The sequence below is a fragment of the Drosophila innubila genome (genome assembly GCF_004354385.1).
Source record: "Drosophila innubila isolate TH190305 chromosome 3R unlocalized genomic scaffold, UK_Dinn_1.0 2_E_3R, whole genome shotgun sequence".
NCBI classification, from domain to species: Eukaryota; Metazoa; Arthropoda; class Insecta; order Diptera; family Drosophilidae; genus Drosophila; species Drosophila innubila.
In genome coordinates, this window is record NW_022995380.1 from 31,387,603 (window position 1) to 31,404,378 (window position 16,776).

General features: G+C 38.1%; 6 protein-coding genes and 1 pseudogene across 8 annotated transcripts; 2 read left to right on the forward strand and 5 right to left on the reverse strand.

The window, feature by feature from the left end:
- Positions 1-44: 44 nt before the first annotated feature.
- On the forward strand, positions 45-3,619 carry LOC117792855 (protein claret segregational). Its single transcript, XM_034633154.1, has 3 exons — positions 45-364; positions 424-1,127; positions 2,265-3,619. The coding sequence occupies exons 1-3, from the start codon at positions 187-189 to the stop codon at positions 3,489-3,491; spliced, it is 2,109 nt and encodes a 702-aa protein (XP_034489045.1). The 5' UTR covers positions 45-186; the 3' UTR covers positions 3,492-3,619.
- Positions 3,620-3,836: 217 nt separating this feature from the next.
- LOC117792858 (3'(2'),5'-bisphosphate nucleotidase 1) lies at positions 3,837-5,073 on the reverse strand. Its single transcript, XM_034633158.1, has 2 exons — positions 4,577-5,073; positions 3,837-4,526 (listed from the first exon to the last, which is right to left on the reverse strand). The coding sequence occupies exons 1-2, from the start codon at positions 4,953-4,955 to the stop codon at positions 3,982-3,984; spliced, it is 924 nt and encodes a 307-aa protein (XP_034489049.1). The 5' UTR covers positions 4,956-5,073; the 3' UTR covers positions 3,837-3,981.
- A 454-nt stretch (positions 5,074-5,527) lies between these two features.
- On the forward strand, positions 5,528-6,779 carry LOC117792860 (electron transfer flavoprotein subunit beta). Its single transcript, XM_034633160.1, has 3 exons — positions 5,528-5,602; positions 5,673-5,726; positions 5,872-6,779. The coding sequence occupies exons 2-3, from the start codon at positions 5,676-5,678 to the stop codon at positions 6,580-6,582; spliced, it is 762 nt and encodes a 253-aa protein (XP_034489051.1). The 5' UTR covers positions 5,528-5,602; positions 5,673-5,675; the 3' UTR covers positions 6,583-6,779.
- Positions 6,780-7,784: 1,005 nt separating this feature from the next.
- On the reverse strand, positions 7,785-9,710 carry LOC117792857 (caspase). The gene has a single exon (XM_034633157.1). It carries the CDS (start codon positions 9,404-9,406, stop codon positions 8,375-8,377), a length of 1,032 nt encoding a protein of 343 aa, XP_034489048.1. The 5' UTR covers positions 9,407-9,710; the 3' UTR covers positions 7,785-8,374.
- Positions 9,711-10,529: 819 nt separating this feature from the next.
- Positions 10,530-11,544, reverse strand: LOC117789544 (annotated as a pseudogene).
- A 1,622-nt stretch (positions 11,545-13,166) lies between these two features.
- On the reverse strand, positions 13,167-14,161 carry LOC117792859 (caspase-like). The gene has a single exon (XM_034633159.1). The coding sequence runs from the start codon at positions 14,078-14,080 to the stop codon at positions 13,178-13,180; it is 903 nt and encodes a 300-aa protein (XP_034489050.1). The 5' UTR covers positions 14,081-14,161; the 3' UTR covers positions 13,167-13,177.
- Positions 14,162-14,774: 613 nt separating this feature from the next.
- LOC117792861 (ras-related protein rab7-like) lies at positions 14,775-16,405 on the reverse strand. 3 transcript variants are annotated; one of them, XM_034633163.1, is made up of 4 exons: positions 16,205-16,405; positions 15,777-15,975; positions 15,498-15,719; positions 14,775-15,020 (listed from the first exon to the last, which is right to left on the reverse strand). In XM_034633163.1, the coding sequence occupies exons 2-4, from the start codon at positions 15,954-15,956 to the stop codon at positions 14,805-14,807; spliced, it is 618 nt and encodes a 205-aa protein (XP_034489054.1). In that variant the 5' UTR covers positions 15,957-15,975; positions 16,205-16,405; the 3' UTR covers positions 14,775-14,804. The 3 variants fall into 3 exon arrangements, with proteins under 3 accessions (XP_034489054.1, XP_034489052.1, XP_034489053.1); XM_034633161.1 differs by having other exon boundaries at positions 15,777-15,980; positions 16,169-16,405; XM_034633162.1 differs by having other exon boundaries at positions 16,193-16,404.
- Positions 16,406-16,776: the final 371 nt, after the last annotated feature.

A 16,776-nucleotide genomic window follows, 5' to 3' on the forward strand; every position in this document is an offset into this window, starting at 1 on the left:
TATGAATGTATCGCAAAAAACAAAAATACAAAAAATACCAGTTGTTGACAAATGTAGTGACGAGGTGGCAACACGACGAAAACTCAACCCTGCAATCGAAATTAACGGCGCGAATGGAAAATTGGCGTCGCTTGTGTTCAACAAATAAATTTTATTAACAAAAAGGTGGATAAATTTTAACTTTTAATGGAATCACGTTTGCCAAAGCCAACGGCCATAAAGCGGCCAATGCCAGCAATGAAACCTGTTTTACCCAGTGATCGTATTAAGGCAAATACCAGCGCATTTAATGCAAGTCAACAAACATTGCCGCCACTTTCAAGAGACTTGCAGAATTTACCGCAGGCTTTGGCCAGAAATGGAGGTGAGTCTGATTGGCGATTTAGTTAAGAGTGTTTATTAATTATAGCAATTGTTGTGTAGGTCGTGCGGGTTCGCCACAGCCGTTAAAGGCAACGGTGAGTCGCAGCAACTTGCGACGCAGTCGCTCCGCCTGCGATATTACTGAGATGCGGTTTAATAACAAGCGCGCCGGCGTGCCCAACTTGTCCGTATTGCCTTCGAAATTCCGACGTATGGCACCAACAACAACAACTGCAACAGGAGCTGCTCCCGCTGCCGCATCCACTGCAGCTGGACGCGCTGTTCGTGCTGCCGGCGTCGCTGCCAAACGTCCCATTTCTGCCAGCTTCAATTCGAGCTCCACTTCCAGTTCCAGTTCGGTAGCAACGCGTCCATTTCCACGTGCAGCGGGCACTGCCATTAGCAAAGCAAAGCCAGCTGCTGGAGGAGCAGGAACAGGAACAGGAGGAGGAGCTGCTCCAGCCAAGCGCATTGCTCCATATGATTACAAGGCACGATTTCAGGATTTGTCCGAGAAGCACAAAGTCTTGAGAGCGAAACTTGAGAAGCAAACTGAAGATTTATCGGAATTGGAATCAATGCCCATTCAGCTGGAGGAAACGCAGGCCAAGCTCATTAAAACGGAGACCACACTCAAGAATATGCGGACGGACAACGAGTGTCTGCAGCGTCAGGTGACTCAGCAGTCGAGCAAGATCGAGAGCATCACTAGCGCCTTGGGACGCACAAAGGAGGAACTGAGTCAATTGCAGACGTCGCATCAGGTAAACAAGCAACTCTCTGTTGGTTATTCCCTGGCAGAGGGTATACACATCTTGCCCTGAAAGCAAACGACTTAATAATGCTTGTATATTGAAGATCGGGTCAATGAACTAAGTATATATAGTTATCTCCATGAGTTGTCATAGGAATGATCGGTCGAAAATTTGCCGTTAGTATGAGAAACTTCCTTGTCTTAAGAGTTTTCTTAACCAAACTGACATATTGTGTACTTATTAGCATCCTATACATGCTGACCAACTGTGGTTAAAATCGGACTACTATATCATATTATTGTTATAGAAATGCTCGGTCAAAAATCTACCTTTAGTATGAGAAACTTCGTTGTCCTAGGAGATTTCTTAACCAAATTCACAGATTTTGCAGTTGGTGATGTCATATATATGTTGACCGAGTTTGCTTTAAATGGAACTACTATATCATATAGCTGGTACTGGATTGATCGGTCGAAAATCTACCTTAAGTATGAAACACTTTGTTGTCTTAGGAGATTTCTCAACCAAACTTACAAATTTTGTACTTGTTGTTGTCTTATAAATGCTGACCAATTTTAAATCAAATCGGACTACTATATAAACTAGCTGCCATTGGAATGATCGGTTGAAAATCTACCTTTAGTATGGAAATCTTGCTTCTCTTAAGAGATACCACAATCAAAATCATAAATTTTGCATTTATTATTGTCTTATACATCTTGACTAAATTCGGCTTAAATTGGACTACTCATATAGTTTTCATAGAAATGATCGATCGAGAATCAACCTTTAGTAAAATAAACTTAGTTGTCTTTAAAGATATCTCTACCAAACTCACATATTATGTACTTATTGTTGGCTTATACATGTGAACCAAATTTAGATTAAATCGGTCTACTATATCATATAGCTGCCCTAGGAATGGTCGGTTGAAAATTAAATTTTATTATGAAAAACTTAGTTGTCTCAGAAGATTTCTTAATCAAACTCATAGATTGTGCAGTTATTGATGTCTTTAACATTCTAATCAAAGCTGATTAATAACGATATTCCAAATCTGTCATAGAAACGATCACTCGTTCAGTACAGGGTATCAATTTTATCAATTCTTATGATTCCATCTTAATAATTCAATTTACCTTGCAGACAATCAAAAGTGAACACGAAACTCTCTCCACAGAAGTGCAGGATTTGAGAAATCGCAATGAGGAACTCATACGAAGTAATGAGCAACTGATTGCCGAACTGGAGAACTGCAGGGAGCAGTTGTTCCAATCCAACATGGATCGCAAGGAGCTGCACAACACTGTGATGGATCTGCGTGGCAATATACGCGTCTTTTGTCGCGTTCGTCCGCCTTTGGATTATGAATCATCCCGCTTGTTATGCGGCTGGACATATCATGATGAGGCCACCGTGGAGCTGCAGAGCATCGATGGCCAGGCGAAGAATAAGATTGGTCAACAGCTATTCACATTCGATCAGGTCTTTCATCCCAACTCCCAGCAAACGGACATTTTTGAAATGGTTGCACCAATGATTCAATCCGCACTCGATGGCTACAACATTTGCATCTTTGCCTATGGCCAGACGGGCAGTGGAAAGACCTATACCATGGATGGTGTGCCGGATAATGTGGGCGTTATACCTCGCACTGTTGATCTCCTATTCGATTCTATCAAAAACTATCGCAATCTTGGCTGGGAATATCATATAAAGGCAACATTTTTGGAAATCTATAATGAAGTACTTTATGATCTGTTGAGCAATGAGCAGAAGGAAATGGAAATACGTATGACCAAGAATTCGGTGAAAAATGATATCTACGTGTCGAATATAACCGAGGAAACGGTCCGAGATCCTGAGCACTTGCGGGAACTCATGCAAATGGCCAAAATGAATCGGGCCACGGCTTCCACGGTGGGCAATGAACGTTCATCTCGCTCGCATGCGGTCACCAAGCTGGAGCTGATCGGCCAGCATGCCGCCAAGCAGGAGACATCGGTGGGCTCCATTAATCTGGTCGATTTAGCTGGTTCAGAGTCACCAAAGACTAGTGTACGCATGACCGAAACAAAGAACATTAACCGATCGCTGTCGGAGCTAACAAATGTTATATTGGCGTTGCTACAAAAACAGGATCATATACCATATCGCAACTCGAAGCTGACACATCTATTGATGCCCTCGCTGGGCGGCAATTCAAAGACTCTGATGTTCATTAATGTATCGCCGTTTCAGGATTGCTTTCAGGAATCGGTTAAATCGTTGCGTTTTGCTGCCTCCGTCAATTCTTGTAAAATGGCCAAGGCAAGGCGGAATCGTTATCTGAACAGCTCTAATCAGGCTAACAACAGCAGTTGCGAGAAGTAGACACCGGCAAACATCTTTAGATTGTAATAATAATTAAATCCAAAAAAAAAGAGAAACAACATTTTTAATATGTAAATTCATTTGTTAACAAATTACACGTAAAATATACTGTCTTCATTTTTAATTCATGAATGTGTTTAATTTTAAAACTAATTAAGTGGAAACAATATTAGTAATAATGATGATTTCAAGAATTGGACTTTAGCAACTTATATTTATCCGACACAATATCGATAACTTTTATCATATCTTTTAATTTACATATTTATGTGCATAAGTAATAAAGTGAATCAATAAATAAAAAGTTAAAAACAAGTGTTTTTCGATTTATTTTCATAATCAATCTCACAATTATTTTATATATTTTATACTTTTTTAAATTTTAATAAATACGATTATTGACAAATTCGATTCATTAAACTGTATAACCTCCGTTTTATTGTGATTTTTTCAAATTAAACTGCTATTTCGTGTGGCTGTTTGAAAGGATTCACAGCTTGTTGCCAACTGTCTGACGCACCTCGAGGGGAATCTTCACGACCAGCTCCTTGTGGTTGCTTCCCACGCTGGCCAAGACGCCTCTGCGATTCACATGCTCCACATTCGCATGGTATTCATAGTGGTCGCCATTGATGTTGGTGAGAGTGCCACCATTGGCCTCCAGCACAGCCTCAGGTGCGCACGTGTCCCACTTCTTGCAACCAGGCGTGGCAAAGACATAAGCATGCGCCTTCCCCTCCAGCAGTTGCAACACTTTGTAGCCAGCGCCTCCAACTTTAATCACTTTGCTGGCATTGAAGACATCGACTGCTTTCTGATGCAGTGCATTAGAATGCGAACGTGTGGTTGTTATTATAAATTCATCCTTTGGCGGATCTACAGGTGTGAATCCTCCAGTGCCAAGACCTTTAAGACCCCAAATTGTGCGACCTAGTTCTCCACTGGCTTGCTGGTAAAATGGTTGATGAATAATGCCACCTACAGCGGAGTTCTTGATGGCAATGCCAATGAGCACCGTAACGTGATCCACAAAGCCTGGAAAGGATTATGTAGATAGCTAATTGTGATATTTGTGATCTGCTTACCCTGTGTATACTCGGCTGTGCCGTCTAATGGATCCACCCAAATGACAAAGTCCTCGGGCTGTGCATCCTGCCAAGCGGCTGGACAACTGTGCTCCAGAAAAGATTCATTTAGTTCATTAACCAACCAATCCTCACATACATTCAAATCCGTGCCGCCCTCTTCGCCAATGATTTTAATGCTGGGAAATTTCTTTGACAGCGACGCAATGATGCATCTTTCGGCAGACCGATCTGCTTCTGTTTGTGGATCATTTTGGCCCTTGTCCACAATTCCCAAGTCGCCCTGCTTCAGAACATCGCGAATGATGACACCAGCTCGTCTCGCTGTGTTTATGGACAGTGCCATAATTCTCATAATAAGTGGTGTACTGCTGGCCATGTTCTAATATTACGTGGAATGTATTATTTATATAAATATTCAATAAATGCGCTTTCACTTTGGTTTAGTTGCAAGTGCTTTCCAATCAGCTGTTTTAACAGCGGTCTAAGCGAGTATGCAGCTCACTGCAACAGCTGGTAAGCAGCTCAGGCAAAATTTGTATGCATATTCAAAATTAATCGATCGTGAAAGTATTATATATTTCAATATTTTGCGGTTTAAAAAACTTAAAATACATGCTACGGGTTTTTGGCTTAAATATATTTATCTATTAAATGCCTAAAGAATATTGAAATTTGGTTTATTTTGATATTTCGATAGCCGAAACCCTAAAGATCAGCATAACAGTCTGTTGTTACTGTTAGCAGACTGGCAACGCCGCAGCTTTATTATTATGCTTTTAATAGATGCAAAATTCAATTCCTTTTATAAAAGTAATAGATCCTGTTAGTGATAAATATACTTAATTTGTTACTCAATAAATCTATTAAAAATGCTTAGAGTTTTGGTCATTTTTGTTATGTACTTAACAGATCAGCGGATCAGTATGTTGCCACTGCTAGCAGTCTGGCAGCGCCGCGGCCAACACAACCTTTGGACCCCCAACCACCCCCCACCATTTCGACAATATCTGCGCTGTTGGAGAGGTAAATTTGCATAAAACAGGATTATTTAACAAATTTTAAATATAGCTAATATTGATTTGTCGTTAATTAGATAATGGCTCGTGTTTTGGTTGGTGTAAAGCGTGTGATCGACTATGCCGTTAAGGTGAGACTTTCAGAGACATGTTGCTGCTTCTTCTTCCTCCTCTACCCCTTGCTCTTCTTCTTATCACTTGTTGCGCTTCGTTTTGCGTAATCGGTTTTTATGATAATCAATAAACTTAATTAATGTCGTTTCTTTTGGCATTTAGGTACGCGTCAAGCCGGAGAAAACCGGCGTCGTGACGCAGGGAGTGAAACACTCGATGAATCCCTTCGATGAGATTGCCGTCGAGGAGGCAGTCAAGCTGAAGGAGAAGAAATTGGCCAGTGAGATAATTGCCGTCTCTGTCGGTCCCACACAATCGCAGGAGGTGATCCGCACAGCTTTGGCCATGGGTGCAGATCGTGGTGTGCATGTCGAGGTGTCGGCAGAGGAATATGAGCTGTTGCAGCCGGTGCATGTGTCCAAGATACTGGCGAAGCTGGCACTGGATGAGAAGGCGGATCTGGTGATACTGGGCAAACAGGCCATCGATGATGATGCTAATCAGACGGCACAGATGACAGCCGCTGTTTTGGACTGGCCCCAAGGCACTTTCTGCAACAAGGTGGAGAAGACGGATGCGGGATTGACTGTGGTCCGTGAAATCGATGGTGGACTGGAGACCATCAAGACCAAATTGCCAGCGGTGCTGAGTGCGGATTTACGCTTGAATACGCCACGTTATGCCACCTTGCCCAACATCATGAAGGCCAAGAAGAAGCCATTGAAGAAGGTGTCACCCAAGGATCTGGGCGTTGATACCACGCCCCGTATTGAGATCATTTCCGTGGTGGATCCGCCTGTGCGTCAAGCTGGCGCCGCCGTTGCCGATGTGGATGCTCTGGTGGCCAAACTCAAATCCGGTGGTCACATCTAAGATGTCCAAGTCCAAGTTGAGCATTGTAAATTAATATATGTACACATTTATAAAACAATGTTGATTATCAGAAACGTGCATTTAACTAAAGATTGGTCGCTAGTGCTATAGATATAAGTCAAATTAAATGTCGTTTTCAAGTAGAGATCGTGTCAAGCTTTTTAAGAATAAATTCAATTTGATCTAAGCACAAAAAACACACGCAAACACACATATATTTATATATATATTATATATATAAATGTACATTCAAGGTCAGCCACTAACTGATTTTGTTGCATATCCGTCCGTTCCTTTTTCAGCACATGTCGCTCAACTTGACGCTCCAAATCAACGTCTTCATTATGGCGTGAGCAACTCAACTGATACGACAAAGGTCAAATTCGGGTTTTTTCTATTTGGGTTCCAGAAACTTTGTGTTTTTTCTTTTCAATTTACCTAATTCAAAGTTAAGTGTATGTTTTGACTGAAAAAATAATCACATATATGTTTTGATTTTTAAAAGTAAACACAAGGACATATTCCCATTTTACTTTTTATAGGATTTCATAATTACTCCATAATTTTTTGAAAGATTTTCGGTTGGTTTCGATTTTTGTAACACCCCTGAGTATGTAATTTGTCTGATAAAGGAATGATATTTTTGTTTTGGTCTTTCAAAAATAGTTTAATACCAAAAAACATATTCAGGCCTGCTCCAGTTTTTATTTTCTTTTTTTTTATGATTTCAGTAAATTTATTTTTCAAGATGCATTCTGGCTAACTATTTATAAATTCATAATTCCTAGTGCTACAAGGGTATCCTTAAAAATCAATGCACTAAATAATTGGAATTCATATTTAATAACCTTTTTATTTCAAACCAAAGAATTAAGCTAGCTTTTTTTATTAAAAAATGTATCTTTCTTAAAAATAATCTTTTTGTCATCTTATCAGACATAAATTCAGCAGCTCAATACGCTAAATATTTCCGGAATGAAATTAGAACAGGTTAAGTGAAAGCCGGAACAGACCTAATTATTTATTATACCTGTCGCAAGAAACCATAAGGAAATATTAAAAAAAAAGAATTTATAGCCCAAAAAGGAATAAAAATGCATTTTTTTTCAAAGTTACATTTAAAAGAAGTTAATTTTTTTTTTTGACTTCTTTAACTTACTCTAAGAACTATAAGCAACTATAGGAAAGTAAGAAAACAGAAGTTAAAACATTTAAAATTTGTGATTATTTATTACATCGAAGTAATTACTTCACTAACAGAGAGTACATATTGATTTTATAAAAATATTTTCCCTTTTAATGTAATAAAAACTTTGTATCTTATATTCTTTGCGTTTCTGAAATAGTTTTAAATCTTTAAGGACTAGGGACAATGAATAGTTACATGTTTAGTAATAGGCAGGATCTTTGAAAATTGCATAAAAATAGTTGGAGGTTGACTTGGTTGTAGAAACTTTATTTGTTTTTTTTTTCCGCTTAAATACATAAATACGAATACGTTTAAAAACTTGTTTGAAAAAATGCAAAAATAGAGTTTATAAAAAATATTTAAATACAGCATTATTTTTAAGAGCTAAGAAGAATTACTAAACTTTGACATGGCAGGAGCAGGCAATCAGTACATATAGAAATAATTGCTAATCATAATATGATTTGTTGATTTGTAGATTTGTAGATTTGTATAAAAGTGTACAGTTTACGAATGTGTAGATGGTTGAGTTATTAATGATTTCCTCTAGATATCACACCGCCCGCATTATTAGATGTTAGTTAGTCATATGCCGAGTGGGAATCAATTGCGTCCAGTCGGTGATTTTTGCTTATCGCTGAATAATAAAATACGCGTTAGCATTGTGGTAATACAGGGTATTTGCTTTTGCTGATGCATCTCCGGCGTATCCGGTGTGCAGGACTCAAAGTCAACGGCAACACGCTGACACACAAAGGTCAAGAGGGTGAGCATGTCCAGACGTTTGCCATTGGCGGCCAACTCGGCGCACAGACTCTGCATAAACCAGCTGCCCCGAGTGGTATTCCGCCAGGAGTAGAAACCCGGTATGGTGGAGTAGGCAATGAGAAAGTCCGCATGTATGGGTATCTTATAACTCATGGAGGAATCGCCGTCGGTTTCAGTGCGTCCACGTTGTAGGGTCACGCCGGTATCCAAGCGATCTCCCTGACAAGCCTGTATAAAGAATAGCTTCGGTTTGCCAGCCAACGTGGGACAGTGATTGGCGGTAAAGAGACTCCAGATGTTGTCCAGCTTGTACTGCATGTCCTTGGCATAGATATAACCCATTTCGCCATGTGAGAGTATCGCAATCAATATGCAATCGTTGTCCTCGTGATTCTGTGATGAAGCATACTCAATGGTGCTGAGTATCTCCTTGTAGCGACAATCCTTGTACACATTCACCTCAAAGTCCAGTTGTTTGAGCACCCGCGTCAGATTCTCACAGTCCACATTGGTGCCTGCACGAGATTTCAAGGTGGGCACATCGAAATGCTCATGGTTAAAGATTAAAGCCATGCCGCGATTCTTGTGCCTCATGTTGTACTCGGCGGCATGTCTATCGGTGACCATTTTGGCCACATACTTGTGGTAGCCGGAGGAGGAGGAGCTGTAGCCATTGCTGGCCAACTGGCCAATTGCTCCGCTTCCATACGCATTGCTGTGGTACACAGAAGTTGAGACGCCGACGCCGCTGCTGCTGCCAGCGCCGACAGAGCCAAAGGCATCAGTTAAGTCGTCTGTGTTGGTGGACACCTCACGTATTCCCACCTGATCCGTAGACTCCAATTCATTCATTTTATTCGCAGCCATTGTGAAATTTTTAGTGATGAGTCACAGTTAAAGCGGGTTATTGTTCCAGGCAAAAAATGTTCACTTATTATCCCTCAATTGATAACAATGCGTGAGATACTATACGATACGATACGATCCGATCCGAGAACTTGTGTTGTTACAACAAAGGAATGCAACGTGAAACTGCAGCGCAGTTGTTGCAGTTTCTTTTCTGTTTGCTTTTGTTTGTTGTATCGTTGCCTTCGATGTTGTTGTTGTTGTTTTTGTGCGGAATAATTGTTTTCTGTTATGCTCTCATGGCGTCGCACCACTTAACATTTTGCAAAAAATTTTAATAACAGTTTAAACTGCACTGTTGCCAACTTAGCTATTTTATAGCTAGTAGAAAACTGGAATATATGTGTATGTATACTTTTTCTAAAACAGTGTGAAAATCTTGCTTTCAAATTAAGCAACTTTGTCCGTGATAATATTAAAAATAACTATGCATTTGTTGTGAATCGATATATACTCTGTTATATTACCATTTTAAATATCCGGCAGTGTCAATTGAGCTAAACCAAAATATCGGGATCCGTGTCATGATAAATGCTGCCACAAATTCGATGTCTCCAAAACATACCTTAAACTAAATTTAGGTTGATGAGAATTCTGTCGAATCAGAAATTATAGTTTAGAATCGTAAACAGCTATGTTTCAACTCAAAACTTGCCAGCACTGATTTATGTGCCTAGTGTTTTAAATTTGCCATTTACATATGTAAAAATGTTTTTTTATTATCGCTGTTATCGTGTGCAACATTGCAAATTATAAATCAATAAAAATTTAATGTATTTGGCAGTTAGCTGTGCATTAAGCTTGCACTTAAATTAAACAGCAGTTGGCTGAAATTTTACAATAACATCACAGTCGCAGAGTACAGCTGTTAATTTAACATTACAAGTTAGAGATGTACAAGCATAAACAGTGCCAAGTGAGTAACAATTAACAGTCGCGATATATAGTGGTCTTTAACATATTAGGGCAATAATACAATGCAAGTTTTGTTGATCAATTGAATAATGATTAATATCTATAAATAAAAGATTATAAAATAGTAATATTTGTAATTATTTTTTTAAGAATATCAACAGCAACAGTATTGTAAAATGTGAATGTATTTTATTTACAAAAGTGTTGGTAAATGTACAAAAATAAACAAAGTCAGCTGTAAAATTTAAAAAATTTTGGAATTTGTTTTTGGCTTATCGTTGAATAATACAATGCGCGTAAGCATTGTGGTAATGCAAGGAATCTGCTTCTTGTAATCCATGTATGGCTCATTTGTGCGGGACTCAAAGTCGACGGCAACACGCCGGCAGACAAATGTCAGCAGAGTCATCAAGTCTAAGCGTTTTCCATTCGTTTCCAGCTCCAGGCACAGGCTCTGAATAAACCACGAGCCGTTTACTGTACTCCGCCAGGCGTAGAAGCCTGGTATGGTGGAGTAGGCAATAAGAAAATCGGCATGGAGCGGTATTTTGTAGCCCATTTTGGAGTCGCCGTCGGTTTGCACTTTCATTGTGACGCCTCCATCCATTTGATCTCCCTGGCAAGCCTGCACAAAGAACAGCTTCGGTTTGCCAGCCAGCGTGGGACAATTGTTGGGCGTAAAGAAGTCACAGATATCCGCTAGCTTATACATTACGTCGTTAGCAAATATAGCCCTTAATTCCATGGGAGAGTATGGCAATTAAAATGCAATCGTTGTTCTCGTGATTTTCCGATGCAGCTCTCTTAACGACTCTCACAATCTCGTTGTAGCAAAAGTCTTTGTGTTGGATAACATCAAAGTGAAGCTGCTGGAGCACTCTCTCTAAATTCGCACCGTCCACTTCGGTGCCGACACGAGGGTTCTGTTCCATTCGTTCATCGAAATTCTTATGATTGAAGATTATAGCCATGCCGCGTTTCTTGTGGTTCATGTTGTACTCGGCAGCGTGTCGATGCGGAACTGGAGAGTTATAGCTCTTAAAAACTTGCTTAGGAATTGCTACTCTGTTTTTGGAAGTCGTGGAGCTTGCGGATTTGGGACCCTCCAAGCCGGCATCTGTTGAATCATCTGCATTTTGAATTACTTCCCTGTCAGTGGAGTCGTCTCCTTTGTTCGCAATCATTGTAAAACTCTTTTTCGCAATAGAATAGAAAATTATTATTATCAATTGGTTATGATCACTCACTAAAAATAATCAACTATCAGTAAAGTGTTTGATTAAAAGTAAATTAATTATTTTCGAAGAGAATGCAATTACGTACATTTAAATATAAAATTTAAAAATATATCAAAAGTAAATTTGGTTTGCAATGTCTTGCACCGATTTGTCTGCTTAAAGAACTAAATGTTTTTGCTTATTTACAGCTCTCTTGAATCATACTGGAAAAGAAAAGGGAAATAAGAAAGAACTGATAAGAAAGATAACGACGCGAATAAAACCAGTTTTGGTGCTAGCATTATTTTTTCATTTAATAAATAAAAGAATTTGCATTTATAAGAAAATCACTTAGTTTACATTACAAAAATAAATTAAAACGATTTACCTCTATTTGTTTCACAAATACTCCTTATACTCCTATATACCAGAGTTGGGTCCATAAGCATTATCATTACTTTTTAATTAAAAATAAAATTTTATTTCACTAGCATTGAAAAAAGTAGTGCTTATGAAATTTAATTTCACTAGCATTGAAAAAAGTAGTGCTAGCTAAATCGTCATTTCACTAGCATTGAAAAAGTAGTGCTAGTGAAAATTATTTAATTGAAATTAAATTTAAAATTTTTCCGTGGCAATTAGTAATGCCAATGAAAGCCCATTTTAATAAGCATTGAAAATAAGTTCTTGAATAATGTAAAAAAATTTGGAAAATTGTTTTTCCGATTTTTATAAGATTGTTTTATGCGATGGTTAAATACGATAGTCTTATCCGATAGTTTTATACGATAGTTTTTTACGATATTTTTATATGATAGTTTTATGTATTATAATTTCATAATTTTATTATTATTTTTTGCAATACTTTTATATATTTTTTGCCTTTTTTTGTACCCTGAGCCCATTAAAAATGGGCAAAAAAGGGTATATTGTGTTTGGCAGAATGTAAGGGGGCGTGGCAGACCCCACAAAGTATATATATTCTTGATCAGGATCAACAGCAGAGTCGATTGGGCCATGGCCGTCAGTCCGTCTGTTTGAACGCGTCGATCTCAAAAACCATAAAATCTAGAGACTTCAAACTTGGTATGTAGGTTCCTGAATACCACAGGCAGATCACGTTTGTTTTTATTTTTGGATCGGACCACTATGTCATATAGCGAAAATTAAGTCATAGTATGAAAAAGTTGTTTGTTTTAATCAAACTGATAAAATATACAATAATGTTTTGTTCATTCTGACCAGATTTGGTTCAAATCAAATATTTCTTTGCGGTATTTTTATTTGATATTTTTGCTATATTTATATATTTTATGCGATGTTTTCATTTAAAATCCCCATATAATATTTCTGCGATATTTTGATTTGATATTTTTGTATATATTTCTTGCGATATTTTTATATAATAATTATTATTATTATTTTTATATATTTTTTATGCGATATATTTATATGATTATTATTACTTTTTTTATATGATAATATAATTATATTCAAATATCGCTGTCCTAGCAAAAACTGTCCTGGATCCACAGTCAAAATTTTTTTTAAGGAAATTAATAAAAACTTTAATGCAGAACATATACTGAGTCAGTAAGTTTTAAAAGCATTTGGAATTATTCATAGGCTTGTCGTTGAATAATACGGTGCGGGTAAGCATTGTGGTAATGCAAGGGATCTGCTTCTTTTGATGCATATCTGGATTATCAGTGTTAGACTCAAACTTCACGGCAACACGCCGGCAGACGAATGTCAGCAGAGTCATCAAGTCCAAGTGTTTTCCATTGCTTTCCAGCTCCAGGCACAGGCTCTGAATAAACCAGGAGCCTTTTTTTTGATTGCGCCAGGAGTAAAAGCCCGGTAAGGTGGAGTAGGCAATGAGGAAGTCCGCATGTAGCGGAATCTTGTAGCTAACATCGGAGCTGCCGTCGGTTTGCACTTTCATTGTGACGCCTCCATCCATTTGATCTCCCTGGCAAGCCTGCACAAAGAACAGCTTCGGTTTGCCAGCCAGCGTGGGACAATTGTTGGGCGTAAAGAAGTCACAGATATCCGCTAGCTTATACATACCGTCGTTGGCAAAAATATAGCCCTTAATTCCATGGGAGAGTATGGCAATTAAAATGCAATCGTTGTTCTCGTGATTTTCCGATGCAGCTCTCTTAACGACTCTCACAATCTCATTGTGGCACAAGTCTTTGTATTGGATAACATCAAAGTGAAGCTGCTGGAGCACTCTCTCTAAATTCGCAACGTCCACATCGGTGCCGTGCCGAGTGTCCTGTCCCATTCGTTCATCGAAATTCTTATGATTGAAGATTATAGCCATGCCGCGTTTCTTGTGGTTCATGTTGTACTCGGCAGCATGTCGATCCGGAACTGGAGAGTAATAGCCTTCAAATGCTTGCTTAGGAATTACTCCTTTGCTTTTAGAAGTTGACAAACTTGAGGAATCGGGAATTACTTCCTGGCTAGTGAAGCAGCTGTCTTCGTTTGCAATCATTGTGAAATGCTATATCTCTAAAAGCCGAAAAAATTTGAATTAATTGCTTCGATCACTCATTAAAAAAATAAACAGTGAATTATTTGATTAAATATAAAATTACTTTTTAAAAGGAGATTGCAAATACGTACACTCAAATATAAAGTTGAAATTAAAATGCCAATAGTAATTCTGTGAGCAACATCTTGCACCGATTTTTTTGCTTTAAGAACTAAGGCTTTCTGATTAATCCGCCTCTATTATTTACTGCTCTCTTTTATCATACAGAAGTTGCTCTCTCTCTCTCTCTCTCGATGAATCATGAGCTTAATTAAGCTAAAAACTGATAAGAAGGGAGAAAAATTGAAATGTTCGAATTTTGGTTCACACGTTCGATGTGTATTTTAATTAATCTAGATTTTATTTACTGTAAATTTAGTTGTAGTAGAGGCCAAAAAATTATCAAAACGATATCCCGCTTGAAAATCGGTTCAGTTTTGACAAAGTTATGACAGATTGAAGTTGATTAAAAATAAAGCTAGAAAATGCTTAGAGTCCACAGCTGCTCTTATGTTCTCAAACATGTTTTGTTACATTTTTAATATTATTGCATATCAGCAGTCCATTTTAAAAAGTCGCTAATTAAAAAAGTCAATATTAATATTTATTATTAGTAATTATTATTAGTTTCTTTGTTACAAAGAATGAAATACGCATATGGCTTATGATTATAGATAACACCAGATTAACACCAGCACCTTGGTAGCCAACGAGACGGTCCATCTACAACTATAAAGGAGTCTGAAAAATCGGCGATATACTCATGTTCCGGTTTTGAATCCAGGACTAAAGCCGTTATTGTCTCAAAGGCTACATCCACGCAACTATCGTCTTTTGCCGAGGTCTCATAATAGGTGATGTCGCGCATCTTACACCACTGTTGGGCCTCCCTCATTGTAACCTATATTGAATTACGTCAGAACAGAAATATTATTCTTAAATAAGATAAATATATGTACATCGATTTTTTCGAACAAAAAAAAAAAAATTCACAAATGGTACCCCATGTTCATAATCTACGGTCAATTCTAAGATGTTTTCACCAAGAAACTATAGTTCTAAATTCAATTCCATTTTGAGTTGAAATATTTAGCGTTTTTAGTCCTTGCAAGGACGAAAATTATGTTTTAAGGACAATTTGTCTTTGTATCCTGGTCCTGGTCCTAACACAAGTTTTGATACCAATCTTGTCAGGATCGGACTAAAAATACTAAAGATATGGTAATAAATTATGATAAAAATATTCAAAAAACACGTTTTTCAACTCAAAAAGCGGAAACTAGGAATTAATTTTAGAACTATAGTTTCTTGGTAAAAAAAAATATCTTAGAATTTACCGTAGATTACGAGTATGGGGTATCATTTTTTTGTTACTTACTTGTCTTTTATCTGTTTTATCCGATTTATTGCCCAGCACGATAAACGGAAATTTCTGTGGATCAGGGGGATTGGTCTGTATAAAGAATTCATCACGCCATGAATTAAGACTATCAAATGAACTTCGATTTGTGACATCGAAGACGAGGACGCAGCAATCAGCTCCTCGATAGAACGCCGAGCCCAGAGATTGAAATCGTTCCATACCGGCCGTATCCCAAATCTAGAATGATTATATCAGTCATATCTATAGACCGAATAATTATTGTCAAGTACTTGCCTGCAATGAGGCTATGCGATCAGCTAAGAAAATATCCTTAGTGAAATAGTCGGCGCCAATCGTCACTTTATAGTTATTGTCAAATACTTCGTTGACGTATCGATTCACGAGGGCTGTTTTCCCAACGTTCGGGTTTCCCAAGAGCAGGACTTTCAAGAATGGCTTATAATTGTACGACATGCTGCTCTCTTTTTTCCCACTATAAAAGTAGAAGAGATATTATATACATACACATTTTTATTCCCGTTACTTGAAAAATAAGTAAAAGGGTATATTGTGTTCGTTGGAGTGTATGCAACAGGGAGAAGGAGGCATCTCCGACCCTATAAAGTATATATATTCTTGTTCAGCATCAACAGCCGACTCGATAAAGCCATGTCCGTATATTTATATATGTATTCGTAGGCACCACACACCTTATGCATCACCTTTAAACATACAATCTGATTATATACTGTATATATGTACACAAGATTTTTATCAAGCGACAGTGCTTCACGGAAATAAACTTGACTGTAGATCAACCAGGCACTATATGAGAACGAAATCGGCGAACACAGCTATAAATTCCCCTTTCTTTCTCATATTATGCTCATTGATTGTTAAAAAGAATTCGCACTCCACGAAGGAAATGAATCAGCGAATCATCTCAAGCAGAGGCGTATGCAGGAATTTCAAGAGGGGTTTTAAGGTCATGATATCTATATGTATCCACCTATATGATGAAGAACTCTCCCCAGCGTGCGCCACTGCCTATCTTTTGTGGTGGGAGTTTAGGAATAAAGGCATGCTTTTTTCAATTCTGGATACACACATTACATACATATGTCCATTTTGTATATAAGCAGACAAAACTGTTCAACCCATTACGACGACGGTGCAACGGACGCGACTTGAGGCAATTCGAGGCTGCAGCGCGAATCGAAATGTAAACATACATTAACAGCTGACTTTAATTATGGGTAACACTTTTCTGTCGCAGTCCTGCCAACTCAGTAAA

Coding starts and splice junctions, on each gene's coding strand:
- LOC117792855 (XM_034633154.1), top strand. CDS start 187: ATGGAATCACGTTTGCCAAAGCCAACGGCCATAAAGCGGCCAATGCCA. Junction 365..423: donor GGCTTTGGCCAGAAATGGAG/GTGAGTCTGATT, acceptor ATTGTTGTGTAG/GTCGTGCGGGTTCGCCACAG. Junction 1,128..2,264: donor AATTGCAGACGTCGCATCAG/GTAAACAAGCAA, acceptor TTTACCTTGCAG/ACAATCAAAAGTGAACACGA.
- LOC117792858 (XM_034633158.1), bottom strand. CDS start 4,955: ATGGCCAGCAGTACACCACTTATTATGAGAATTATGGCACTGTCCATA. Junction 4,527..4,576: donor CACAGCCGAGTATACACAGG/GTAAGCAGATCA, acceptor AATCCTTTCCAG/GCTTTGTGGATCACGTTACG.
- LOC117792860 (XM_034633160.1), top strand. CDS start 5,676: ATGGCTCGTGTTTTGGTTGGTGTAAAGCGTGTGATCGACTATGCCGTT. Junction 5,727..5,871: donor TGATCGACTATGCCGTTAAG/GTGAGACTTTCA, acceptor TTTGGCATTTAG/GTACGCGTCAAGCCGGAGAA.
- LOC117792857 (XM_034633157.1), bottom strand. CDS start 9,406: ATGGCTGCGAATAAAATGAATGAATTGGAGTCTACGGATCAGGTGGGA.
- LOC117792859 (XM_034633159.1), bottom strand. CDS start 14,080: ATGATTGCAAACGAAGACAGCTGCTTCACTAGCCAGGAAGTAATTCCC.
- LOC117792861 (XM_034633161.1), bottom strand. CDS start 16,201: ATGCATAAGGTGTGTGGTGCCTACGAATACATA. Junction 15,720..15,776: donor ATCGCATAGCCTCATTGCAG/GCAAGTACTTGA, acceptor TAATCATTCTAG/ATTTGGGATACGGCCGGTAT. Junction 15,021..15,497: donor ATAAAACAGATAAAAGACAA/GTAAGTAACAAA, acceptor AATTCAATATAG/GTTACAATGAGGGAGGCCCA.